This window comes from Microplitis mediator, chromosome 3 (assembly GCF_029852145.1).
Source record: "Microplitis mediator isolate UGA2020A chromosome 3, iyMicMedi2.1, whole genome shotgun sequence".
Lineage (NCBI taxonomy): Eukaryota > Metazoa > Arthropoda > Insecta > Hymenoptera > Braconidae > Microplitis > Microplitis mediator.
The window spans coordinates 23,508,745-23,521,771 of NC_079971.1; the positions used below are offsets into that span (position 1 = coordinate 23,508,745).

A 13,027-nucleotide genomic window follows, 5' to 3' on the forward strand; every position below is an offset into this window, starting at 1 on the left:
GAACACTCAAAATATTAATCAACTATTTCAAAAACTTTTCAAATATTTCGAATTATTTGTAATTTATTTTTCAAAAAATTAATATTCTACTGAAGATAAAAATTTTCGATTCAAATTTTGAATCAAATACTTGAAATTGAAACCAAATATTCGAATTTGAGTCGAATATTCGAAATTTGAATAGAATATCTGAATTTTAATTGAATATTCGAATCGTAACCGAATATTTCAAAAACTTACAAATAATTCGAACTATTCGTAATTTATTTTTCCAAAAATTACTATTCTACTTGAGCTAAAAATCTTCTATTCAAATCGTGAATCGAATACTCGAAATTAGAACTGAATATTCGAATTTGAGTCGAACACTAGCAATTTGAATAAAAAAATTGAAATTTGAATCGAATATTTGAAATTTGAATTGAATATTTGAATTGATATCGCAAAATGCCAAAACTTACTAATAATTCAAATTATCCGATTTAATTCGAACACTATTCGCTCATCCTTTAAATATCTATATATATATATATATATATATATATATATAGATATATATATATATATATATATATATATATATATATATATATATATATATATATATATATATATATATAGATATTTAAAGGATGAGCGAATAGTGTTCGAATTAAATCGGATAATTTGAATTATTAGTAAGTTTTGGCATTTTGCGATATCAATTCAAATATTCAATTCAAATTTCAAATATTTATATATATATATATATATAAATATAAGTATTGAATTCGCTTGACTACATTTAGTATTTAGGGTCAAAGCGGAAATATCGTGGGGAAGTGAAACGAAGAATGAAAATAGATTTTGATTTAGGAGTGATATATATATATATATATATATATATATATGACGAGCGATTTGTCCGATTAGATCGCCGTCGAAGATCTATGATGTTTATGTACTGCACGGATGCATGATCAAATTGATTAAAAGACCGTGCAATGTTGTTATATTGCTCATATTTCATCTCTTGTCTAGAGTCGAGTAATTTGATCTATTTGGGTGGTCGATGGTCCTGATCCCAATTCGATTCCTTGATTCAATTTTCACGTGCGACCTACGAAAAGTCGGATATATGCAGTAATTTTCACAGCTGCAGTAAAAGAATTTAAATTCAAAACTCCAACAAAATATATTATTTCATATATATTTATTCTTATACATATACAATTTTTTTTATAAACTCTTATAAATGCAATAAGGAGCAATTCATTTTACTAATTTTTTATTTATTTATATTTAAAAAAATCTATAACATGGACAATATAAAATTAAAATAATTGTCCACTATAATTATTTTGACATTTATTTATTTATTTATTACATACCCATGATATATTTTTTTTAAGATTAACATTCACATCCATCTCAATCGTGTACAAGTGTAAAAAATTTTAATTAAAATTACGAGATAATTAGGAATGAGTAACAAAAAATTCTTTTAACAATAAGAAAATTCATAGTAATCTCCACTCTGTGCGTTATTTCAGTTAAAAAAAATATAAAAATGGAGAAAAATTTGAGTTGTATTGAAAAAGTCTTAATATTGTTGCAGTTCTTTTTTTATTAATACAAAATCCACGTATGCGTTATCGATATAATTATGGAGGTTTATAATTTTTTATTTTATGTTCACTCGGAAAAAAATACTCACATATGATCATATATGGTTCTGTATAAATACTCAAATATGCTTAGATACAACCAAAGTTATATATGATCATATAGGTTCATATATTGCTGCATACATGCATCATTATATACGCTCATATAAAATTATATATGGGGCCATATATGAATAAATATGATTATATATGATCAAGTGGTAAAATAACCGACCACATACGTGACCGTATTGTGTTACAAAAGGTTATATCTGACCCTATGTGATCATGTTTAATTCTATATGATCATATATGACTAAATGATACAATATCTGACCACATATATAATCATATATGACCATATTAGTCCCGTATGATCATATCTGACGGTATATCCGATAATATATGATCAGATTATAAAATTTTTAACCATGTGTATGATGATACCTTACAATATAACATCATATATGATCGTATATAATCAGATCTGACCATATATGATCATATTCCTCCCAGACGATCATATCGGACTATATATTTGATCACATATGATCAGATTATGAAATATGTAACCATATATACGACCATACCTCACAATAGATTATCATATATGGCCATATATGAACATATTAGTCCCGTATGATCATATCTGACTGTCTATCCGATCACATATCATCAGATTATAAAATATTCAACCATATATACGACCATACCTCACAATATAACATCATACATGATCAAATCTGGCCATATATGAACAGGTTAGTCCCACATGATCTTAACTGACTGTTTTTTCGATCACCTATTATCAGATTATAAATTATGTAACCTTATATACGACCATACCTCACAATAAAATATCATATATGCTCATATCTGGTCATACATGAACATATCAGTCCTATATGATCATATCTGACTTATATCCGATCACATATGATCAGATTATAAAATATGTAACCATTTTTATGACTATACCTTACAATATAACATCATATATGGTCCTATATGATAACATCTGATCATATCTGACTATATATGATCATATCAGTATTTTTTTTTTCAGATATCGTTTTACGTATTCATATATTTACAGATATGACCTCATTTAATCACATGATTATGTATGATTCATATCTGACCATATGTGATCATATATGACTTTTCCGGTTATTAAAAAAATGAATAATGATTTATGTACATCAAAAAAATTCATGTAGACTGCATATTATTGACGGCTATTATTATTATTATTATTATTATTATTATTATTATTATTATTATTATTATTATTACTACTATATTTATAAATTCATCTCATAAATAATAAATTTATAAATATATCATTCATAACATGGAATCACAAATTCATCTACTATCGTATTAATAAACTCGAGCTCAATAAATTTAACTCAAAAAATATTTCAAATTTTTCATTTAAAAAATAATTATTAAAAATTCTATTTTGGCCGTTCGATAAAAATAAAAATATAAAATAAAAAATAGACCCGAATTCCAAAAATAAACATAACAATTTTAAGTAACCAATTGAAAAAAAAAAAATTAAGAAAAATGATTTTTTAATTTTGTTTTTATTAAGTAATTAATTTTGCTATTAAAAAAATTTCTTTTAATAGAATTTTTTAGCTTGCGCTTCTTTGCTATCTCTGTACATGTTGTACCCAATAAGAATAAACAATTGTATTATAACAAAAATAATAAACATCGTTGTCGTAAGACAATTTCCGGTGGGACATGAGGCAGCCGGTGCCGCATTTAATCTGTTGTAAGTTTGCGCTACGTCTCGCTTAACTTGGTTCAGTCCATCCCGCATTTCCGATATCAGGGATTGGTAATCGTACCCAATAGGCTGGACCTGTGCTGTAGGTGCGCGTGCTTGGTTCGATAGAATTGTTTCTGCTTTAGAACTGACTTCTCCAACGAATTGTTTGATTTCCCGAGCGGTGTTCATTATAATGTTCTGATTACTGAGGACTGCGTCGACCTCTTGTCGGCGGATTGTGTCAATAAGTTGGACTGGTTGTCCTGCACCACCGGCTGTTTGGACACCGCCTACTTGTAGTTGCGATATCAATGAAAGTGTACGCTCTTGTTTGCCGATCGTTTCATCCAATTTTTTATGCAAGTCCCGGAGGACTTCAAACATCTGACTTTGACCCGTGAAAATTTGTCTCAATTCTCGCTGGCTGTCGGATTCAAACCAGTCATCAAAGTCTTCCTTATCACGACGAGGCTCATCTGGATGCTCTCTGAAAAAAAAAAATTAATAATTAGCATCAGATCCGAGATTCTACGAGTTTTTCTACTAAAAGCTGCGATCAATTTGACGACAATTTGACAGCAACCTCAAACTTGACAGCTACAATTTGGCTCAAACTTTCCGACAGTTGACCATAATCTACTGCCACAACGCGCGAAGACACAGTGAAATTTGTCATCAATTTATTAACCACACATTTTGCATCAAGTTGCTGTCAACTTGGCAGCTATTCCTTGGCAGTCAGACTTTTTGTTCGAAAAACTATCAATTTATTGTGATCAACTTGATGATAATTTCAGCCTTTGTTAACATCAAGTTGCCGCCAACTTTCTGGAAAAATTTAACGCAACTCCATCAACTTACAGCCAAACTTTTGCCTTCAATTTTCCCAGAAAGTTAACGTCAAGTTGCCGTCAACTTATGGAAATGTCAACTTTTGTGATCAACTTGGCGTCAAGTTGCCGTCAGGTTGGATATCAGGGATAACGTAATTACGGAGGAACTGCAGTTATCTGATAAGAGAAAGTAATAATCGAATATGACATGAGTCGATAAAAACGTACTTGCGATAGTCCTCTTTCTGTTGGTCCAATTTTTTCTGATAATCCTGATATTCTTGGCTTATTTTCGCCTGTTCCTCAGAGGTTACTGTTCTACTTTGGTCGAGTTGTATCTGTCCAGGTGGGGACAGGGATGTGGTCAAGAAATGCATCACGTCGTGATCATCAGCCAGTCCTCCAGTGGCTGCTGATACTCCGAAGTAACCGTTTTTCGGCAGGAAAATATTTTCAACGCGGAAACAGAGTTCGAATTCGTCTGGGCTGCTGGTCATTCCATTGTGGAACATCAGCTGCAATAAATATATGAGTGATTAATTGATTAATGAACAAATTAATTGATTAATTAAAACATACCGTCAATGTATTTTTGTAGTATTCAATTCTAGCCTGGGTTGGGAATAATTTATTACGGAAATCTCTCAAGCAACCAGCAGCCATCTGAGTTGTTCCGTCACTAAATTTTGAAAATAATTAATTGGTCAATTAATTAATCAGTTAATCGAATTAATTAGGGGGTAGACTTACTTGGCATGATCGAAAACTTTAGTTCCGTCATTAACAATCGCCATGATGTATGGGTTGTTATGTTTATTATCGTTATCAAATGAATCGAAAAATACACCGAGACCATTCCACATATCAGAGCTTCCAAATACTGGGCCATCGTAATTTCCAGTTTGGGTTGTGTACCAAAATGCCAGACCATCAGCTCCGATTCTACCACGTCCATTTATGTTGAATTTTAAATCCACTTCCCACCATTCAAAATCTGATGGTTGTTTTGTCCATATTGCCCCTGTTTCAAAATTTGTGTAAAATTAATTTCAATTTTTTTGTGCTCATAATTCAAATTCAATTTTTTATAAATGAAATTTTTCCACAAAAAAAAAAATAACGATTTTTTTTTTCTCCAAATAAAAATGAAGTTTTCGTATCCGGGTAAAAATATTTTGCCGGAAATACGACCAAAGTTTGATTGAAATAAAGTCGAAAGGTAAAATTTCATCAAAAGAGGCCAAAATTACACCGAAATTTTATTTTCTTCAATGAACAGGCCGAAAATTGACCGATAATTTGAGTCGGCCTATTTTTGGGTTTTTTTTAGGGCTCATTATCGGCAAGTTTCGGCCTTATGTTCACTCCCTGGGTCCGTTTTTGGCCACTTTTCGGCTATCAAATAAATTAAACGGAATAAAAAGCAGTGGAAAAATTACAATTTTTACAATTTTACACAGAAAAAAAGGATTTCTTGGCGCAAAAAAAATTTTTCATTATGAAACAAAGACAAAAGTTTTATTAGGAATAGACAAAATTTCATGTTCCAAGAAAATTTTCGTTTTAATTCATGACGCAAAGAATTCTGTGTAGAATACACAGAAAAAAATGATCTCTTGGCAAGAAAATTTTTAGTTGCCGCACTCTCTTTAATTTGAAATAGTGAAAGTAGTGACTATTTAGTGTTTACTAGTGAAAAGTATGTCACTAATTCAAATACTGGTATACTTTTCACTAGCAATAAGTGACTATATTCACTGCCAAATAGTGATTGTTACATGATTTTCACATATTCATTTTTAGAGAGCAAAAAAATTATAAATCGAAAACAAAAATTTTCTTGGACCAAGAAATACTTTTTTCTGTGTAGTTTGTACTGTAATAATTGGGACTACTTTTTGTAATAAAATATTTACAATTATAGATACCAAATTTTACAGTTTTTAATTTTTTTTTAATTGAACGGAACTTTATTATGAACACTAATAGAAGGATTTTTTATCATTTAAAAAGATTTCATATTATTTAAGAAATCATTTCTTTGTATTTAACAAATATGTCTTACTATTTAAGAAATCATTTCTTCATAGTTAAGAAACCATTTTTTAAGACGTGATTTCTTAACTATTAAGAAACCATTTCTTAAATAGTAAGAAACATTTATTAAATACAAAGAAATGATTTCTTAAATAATATGAAATCTTTCTATCAGTGTACGCTAAGGACTACACAGAAAAAAAAATTCTTGACTGAAGGTAAATATTCTTGATTCAAGAAATCTTTTTTGGAGACCTAAGTTCTCCGACCAAGATGAATTTTTTTTAACCAAGAGAAATTCTCTTGGCTCAAGAAAATCTTGACTTGGTTCCCGAAAACGTTTGTCTTCAAAAATATTTTCTTGACTCAAGATAACTTTTTTTTCTGTGTAGAAAACGTCTTATCTAAAACTAATAATTACTACGCCTCAGAAATAATGTAATTTTTAGTTTCAAAGTGAAGGGACCGTGCTGATATTTAAAACTGCCCAGATAGCAAAATGACGTCTTGCTGAGTTCTGAATGAGTTCCTATTTTTGATTTGGACGTCTCATTCAACATCTTAAAGAAGTCTTTACTCTCTAAGCATCAATAGGTGAAATCAGTGAATATTTACTAATTCTGAGTGTCAATCGAACCATTTTTTGCAATTAGCGGTTTGGTTTGCACTTGGAATTAGTGAACATTCACTTATTTTCACCAATTCATGTTTAGAGAGTAAGAAGTTCTCAAGATGTCGAATAAGTCACTTAGTGAACTCAGTAAGACGTCTTTAAAAAGAGTTATTTTTTCTGACTTCGCAAATAAGACTTCAGTATAAATTTACCATGACGTCTTAAGGAGCTTCTAATTTTGACTTTATAAAGAAATTAAAAAAAGAATAGATTTACTCTTTAAACACGAATAAGTGAAATAAGTAAATATTCACTAATTTTGAGTGCCAACCGAACCACTTTTTGAAATTAGCGGTTTGGTTTGCACTTGGAATTAGTGAATATTCACTTATTTTCACTAATTTATGTTTAGAGAGTAAGAAGTTCTCAAGATGTCGAATGAGCCACTTAGTGAACTCAGTAAGACGTCTTTAAAAAGAGTTATTTTTTCTGACTTCGCAAATAAGACTTCAGTATGAATTTACCATTACGTCTTAAGGAGCTCCTAATTTTGACTTCATAAAGAAGTTAAAAAAAAAATACATTTAGACGTCACAAAACTGACGTCTTATTTATAGAGTCTTCAAGAACTCTTAATTAAGAATTCTTAAAAATGACATCTTTAAGAAGTCATTTTAAGACTTCTTGAAGACGCCTTCAAAAAGACGTCGTAAAGAAGTCATTCCGACTTGAATGCTATCTGGGTGTAATTTTCCCACTATTTGTTTTCCGTGTACTTTCATTTATTTATCTTAAGTGTCAGAGTTTATCATAACGGAAATTGAATATTTAACATGGAAAATAAGACTAAAAGCTGTTCTTAATTTATTAAAATATAATTAAAATATTTCATACCTTTTTGACTTCGTAATGATGGAGCTAGCCTAACTTTATCCGAGCTAGCGATAACATCTAAAAAAAAATAATTCATCAATAAAAATCATCATAAATGATAATAATAAAATAATAACTTAAAAAAATATGTGGCCAGGCCTTAACATACGGTACCAAATATCTCAAAATTTATAAATTAAAACCAATAGTTGCTTATATTAAAGAATAACCACAAAATCTATCCGTCATTTAAACGAGCAGCAACAAAAAAAAATGAATAAAATAAAGTAAATAAACAGAATACGTGTCAGGTAGTAGAGTTAATTAACAAAAATTGGTTATGTCCAAATAAACTTAATTACTTACTTCCTCCGTAATTCCAGAATGGTACAGTCCCATCTTTTTGCGCTAAATAAGGCGGTTTGAAGGAATATTTATATTCAAATTTTCTATGCACATCATCCGCATTTACATAATTTATAATAATTAATAAATAAAATAACACTGACCACCTCACCTCTGCAGCCATCTTCATTTTTACTATATATATATATATTTCTATGTATATATATGTGTACAACAACTATACCTATACCTATTTATACATTTATATATACAGGTATATTTTCCTACACGTTTTACTTTCAAAATGCAAGTGCGGTTTAACAAAATAACACCACCTACGTAACACGTTAAGCTTCTATTGGTCACTTTAACATATCCGAGCTCTCTAATTGGCCGATTCTCTCTGACGTGTCTTCTTGTCAGTCACCAGCGCCATCTTGTCGGGCCGACTTGCAACAGAATTAAGAAAAAACCCAAAAATGATGACGCGAAGGTTAGAAAATTTGAAATTTTTTCAAATCCCGACAAAATGGCGGTCGGAAAAAATATTTTAAATTCGAAATTTGAATTGAGGCTTTGGAAAAATATTTTACTTTTTATATTTTTGAAACTCGTCCACGTGTTCAGTTCAGCGACCGCAGCGCTGCTGGGTAAAACAGAATTAAATTATTGACGTTTAAATATATTGATGTTTACATAGAGGACAAGGACATAGTTATTGTAATATTTATATATTTGTATATTATATATATTGTTAGTTAAGTGTTAATTTTTTTAGTGATATTTAGTTTATTTAAATAAGATAATGGCGACGCTCATTGATAATTACGAACAACAATACGCGGTTTTGACTGCTGATATTACGGCTAAAATAAGTCGAATTAATGTTGTCACTGGAGGTAATTATTATTATTTTTATTTATGGTTATGATTTATTTATTTATTTTTCTCTAATTACTGATGGGTTGAAGTACGAACCGAATTTCCAAATTTTAGATTTCTAATTACGTTTTTAATATTTTTAAGACTCGAGTTATAAAAATTTTCTGACGAAATTCGTCATGCGTTTTTCCGGAAGCTGGAAAAATTTCTGTACTAATAATCAATCAATGAATTAACAAAAATCTAAAGTTCGGGAATTTTTTTGAATACGGCCTGGACTGGAAATAGACATTAATTTTTGGATTTCATGGACGGATTTTGAAACGTGATGAAAAAATTTGTTACGAATAACATTTTGATGGTTGAAAAAATTTAATTTAATTTTTTAGATGATGGGAAAAAAGTGGAGTAAATAATTTATGGTTTTTATTGGACTAGTATAAATTTTTTGGGAAAAAAAGTATATAGAAATTTCGGTAAAATGAAAGTTTAGATGGGTTGGAAATTTGGTAATTTTGAATTTAATTTTTTTCGTTTTTATTGTTTTGGAATTTTTAATTGAATAGAAAGTTAAGATTTTGTGATATTTTTAGTAGAAACTGTAGTGAGTGGTCATATTTTGGTGGAAATTGTATGACAGGGTGAAAAAATACTATAGTTTATTATAGGGATATTCTGGAGAATTTTATGTAAATTATTTTGGAAAGAATTAAGAAAATTGAGATCATAATTAATGGAAATTTATAAAGGAAAATTGTGACGAGTAATAATTGAATAGCAAATAAAAATTAGTAGTGAAATTCGAAATTTTCGAGAAAATTGAAATTAATTTTTTGGGAAAACAAAATCTATGGAGATTTGAATTTAGAATTTTATTTAGATATATGATTTTATGTAGATCTTTAGATAAAATAAATCATCAAATTTCGAGAATTCGTACACAGAAAAAAAGGATTTCTTAGTGCAAGAAATTTTAATTTGTCCCAAAAAAATGTTTACTTGCCTCAAAAAATTTTTCGAATTATAAATTGAAAACTTAAAATTTTTTTGAGCGAGAATAAATTTTTTTAGAGCAAGAAAAAATTTTTTAAACCGAGAAATTTATTCTTGTCTTAAGAAAATTTTTGTATTCAATTTAAAACACAAAAAATTTCTTGCGCCAAGAAATTCTTTTTTTCTGTGTAATTATGATTTCGGAAAAAATTTGAGGAAAAAAAAAAATTGTTTTTAAATTTCAAATTTAAGATCTAGATGAATTTAAATAGATTTACTGAGATCTATGTAGATCTTTAGCTAAAATGTTGATCAAATTTTGGGAATTCAAAATTTTGATTTTTCGAGTGATTTTAATAAAGAAAAAAAAAGATTTTAAAAAATTTTAATTTAAGATCTACATAAATCTGAGTAGATTTACTAAGATCTATGTTGATTTTTAATTGAAATAAATTCTCAAATTTAAAAAATTCAAAATTTCGACTTCAGAAAAGACTTCGTAGCATTTCAAAAAAATTATGGATAAAAACTTCTAGATTTCACATCTGCGTGAATCTTAGTAGATTTGAAATGAGTGACCGAGATCAATACATTGATCTATATATAGATCTAAGTTTCACAAAAATTAGATCTGAGTCACTTTAACTAGATTTCATTAGATTCAAATTAATATTTTCTGTATTTTTTTAAAATATTTATTTAATAGTTCACGAAAAATCTCAAAATTTTCTCCATCGGAAAATCTTTTTTCTCAAAATTAATTCAAAAATCATTTCAAAACGCCCTATAGTAAAGTTGCCTTAAAGTCCTGTAACATGACGGTATAAATTAACGTCGCTCATTATAAGTTAATTTCGTCAGTAATTAAAATTAAAATTATTCATGTACGATCATTAAAAATAATTACTAAATTTACTTGAAGCCGAGAAAAGAGCTTTTGTCCAGGATGTCGATAGACAACTAGAAGAAGCTCAGGAATTGGTGAGTCCTTTTTTACCGACTACTTAAAATAATGGCGCGAAATTCAAAACTTACCAATTATTAAATAGTTAGAACAAATGGAACTGGAAGTCCGCGGAACAGGAGGAACTCAACGGGATCGATTGCGTAGTCGAGTAGAGAGTCATCGCGCAGAACTAAAAAGACTAACAAACGAATTCAAATTATCACGAAAACCAAAAGAGGAGATTGTAGATTTGAATGTCATCGATGACTGGGACAATGGAGTTGTGACTGAGGATCAAAAATCTCGATTACTCGACACCTCGGAGAGAATCGATCGCACAGGGAGAACTTTGCAGAATGGCTACCGCATGATTTTGGAAACTGAGGACATTGGCGCCCAAGTTTTGAAGGACTTGAGCGATCAGAGGGAAACGATTCAAAGGAGTCGAACACGCGTAATTATTTAATTATTAACTTTTAATGATTACAGTCGACTACCCGTCATAAGCCTGATCTAGGGGACGTAGGGGAAATTTTTCGTGGAATTTCAGACCCCCACTACCGAGCGATTAGTTTTGTTCTCGACTACCCGTTATAAGCCTGTTTTATTTTATGCGATTTTAAAGGTTATGTTTACGTTTTGTTACATCCGCCAGTCCCGATTTTTCTGGTGCTCATGGCGCTAAAATAAATACTTATCTTTTTACACTAATAATAATTATAATGCAAAAAATTATAATGATAACGGTATTAATTACAGTAATAATAATAATAATTTTATTGATGAACATAATGATCAATAAAACTTTTAAATTGTAACAGAAGCTTTAAATGCAATTAATGATTACAATTATGAACAATAAATTATATTTTACTTAATAATGATTCAATTATTCTTTGCGAAACATAGATAGTAAATTATCATCATTAATTTTGATATTTTTTCCTATTCTCAGTTTATAATTTTGTCAATTTTAACGGAGGCTTATAACGGGCCGTCTGGTACGAAACTCAAAAAGTGGTTGAGTGGGGGAGCTGTTTGGGCCCAGTAACTGCCGATTGGGGAAAAGAGGCCTATTACAGGCAGGCTTATGACGGGTAGTCGACTGTAATTAATTAATTAATTTTTTTAATAACAATTTATTTTTTTTCAGTTGAGAGAAACGGACGCGGATATAGGACGGGGATCAAGAATATTATCGGGAATGATTTTCCGTTCTCTGCAACAGCGATTTATTCTCGCTGCCGTATTCGTAGTATTACTTATTGTTGCTTGCTTTGTTATATATTTTAGTTTTAATTCCAAAAGTTAATTTATTTATTCTATTTATTCACGGCCTTGAACACCAAAGCTTATAATTATTTATTACAAGATCTCATTTTTTTAATTCTGTAACGCAACTAATATTTTTTATTACATAATAAATACAGGCGATAGTCTGACGACAAAAATTCTATGATCCAAAAAATATTCATTCATTTCCTTGTGAAAATTTTTTGAAAAATTTTATCGAAATAAAAAAACAAGATTTGAATTTTTTCCCGCGCTAACGTTAATACGCAGTGGGACAAAATGACACCCAATTTGTAACAAAAAAATTTTACTTAATTTTTCCCGCCAATTTTTAAGAGAATAAACATGAAATTTTTTTTTCAAAATTTTGCAGAGGTCGCACTATTTGGACTGACCCCATATTTTTTCTAGACAACAAAAATTTCCGTAAAAAAATGTCGTTCATTTTTCCGGATGTCAAATTTTCAATTTTCTTAAAAAAAAAATTTTATTTTTAGATCTCGTGATTTTTTGTAATCCGGCTAAAGCCTAAAATAAACTGTACGTTAATTTTATTTCTAAACTTCATGAAGTCGATAAATCTGAAATTGGGTCAGAGGTAACTAGGCCACTTACATTAATCAATACAAAAAAAAAAAAAAATTTACCAAAGCGCCTCTTGATGTGCCGAGTATTTAAACAAATATATATATAAATATATATCGTCGTTATTGTTATTATAATTTATTTGCCATAAGATTCCATGCATTTATTGTAAAATTATAAATTAATTTGTAAATAAAT

At 29.2% G+C, this 13,027-nt stretch overlaps 2 protein-coding genes across 2 annotated transcripts; one reads left to right on the forward strand and one right to left on the reverse strand.

The window, feature by feature from the left end:
* Positions 1-1,175: 1,175 nt before the first annotated feature.
* Positions 1,176-8,400, reverse strand: LOC130665076 (protein ERGIC-53). Its single transcript, XM_057465345.1, has 6 exons — positions 8,152-8,400; positions 7,807-7,863; positions 5,013-5,283; positions 4,842-4,941; positions 4,491-4,777; positions 1,176-3,916 (listed from the first exon to the last, which is right to left on the reverse strand). Exons 1-6 carry the CDS (start codon positions 8,318-8,320, stop codon positions 3,277-3,279), a joined length of 1,524 nt encoding a protein of 507 aa, XP_057321328.1. The 5' UTR covers positions 8,321-8,400; the 3' UTR covers positions 1,176-3,276.
* Positions 8,401-8,806: 406 nt separating this feature from the next.
* LOC130665084 (vesicle transport through interaction with t-SNAREs homolog 1A) lies at positions 8,807-12,983 on the forward strand. The gene is made up of 4 exons (XM_057465354.1): positions 8,807-9,029; positions 10,928-10,986; positions 11,055-11,405; positions 12,105-12,983. Exons 1-4 carry the CDS (start codon positions 8,936-8,938, stop codon positions 12,261-12,263), a joined length of 663 nt encoding a protein of 220 aa, XP_057321337.1. The 5' UTR covers positions 8,807-8,935; the 3' UTR covers positions 12,264-12,983.
* The last annotated feature ends 44 nt before the right edge of the window (positions 12,984-13,027 follow it).

Coding starts and splice junctions, on each gene's coding strand:
- LOC130665076 (XM_057465345.1), bottom strand. CDS start 8,320: ATGAAGATGGCTGCAGAGGTGAGGTGGTCAGTGTTATTTTATTTATTA. Junction 7,864..8,151: donor ATTCTGGAATTACGGAGGAA/GTAAGTAATTAA, acceptor ATTTTTTTTTAG/ATGTTATCGCTAGCTCGGAT. Junction 5,284..7,806: donor ATCATTACGAAGTCAAAAAG/GTATGAAATATT, acceptor ATTTTGAAACAG/GGGCAATATGGACAAAACAA.
- LOC130665084 (XM_057465354.1), top strand. CDS start 8,936: ATGGCGACGCTCATTGATAATTACGAACAACAATACGCGGTTTTGACT. Junction 9,030..10,927: donor AATTAATGTTGTCACTGGAG/GTAATTATTATT, acceptor ATTTACTTGAAG/CCGAGAAAAGAGCTTTTGTC. Junction 11,406..12,104: donor TTCAAAGGAGTCGAACACGC/GTAATTATTTAA, acceptor ATTTTTTTTCAG/TTGAGAGAAACGGACGCGGA.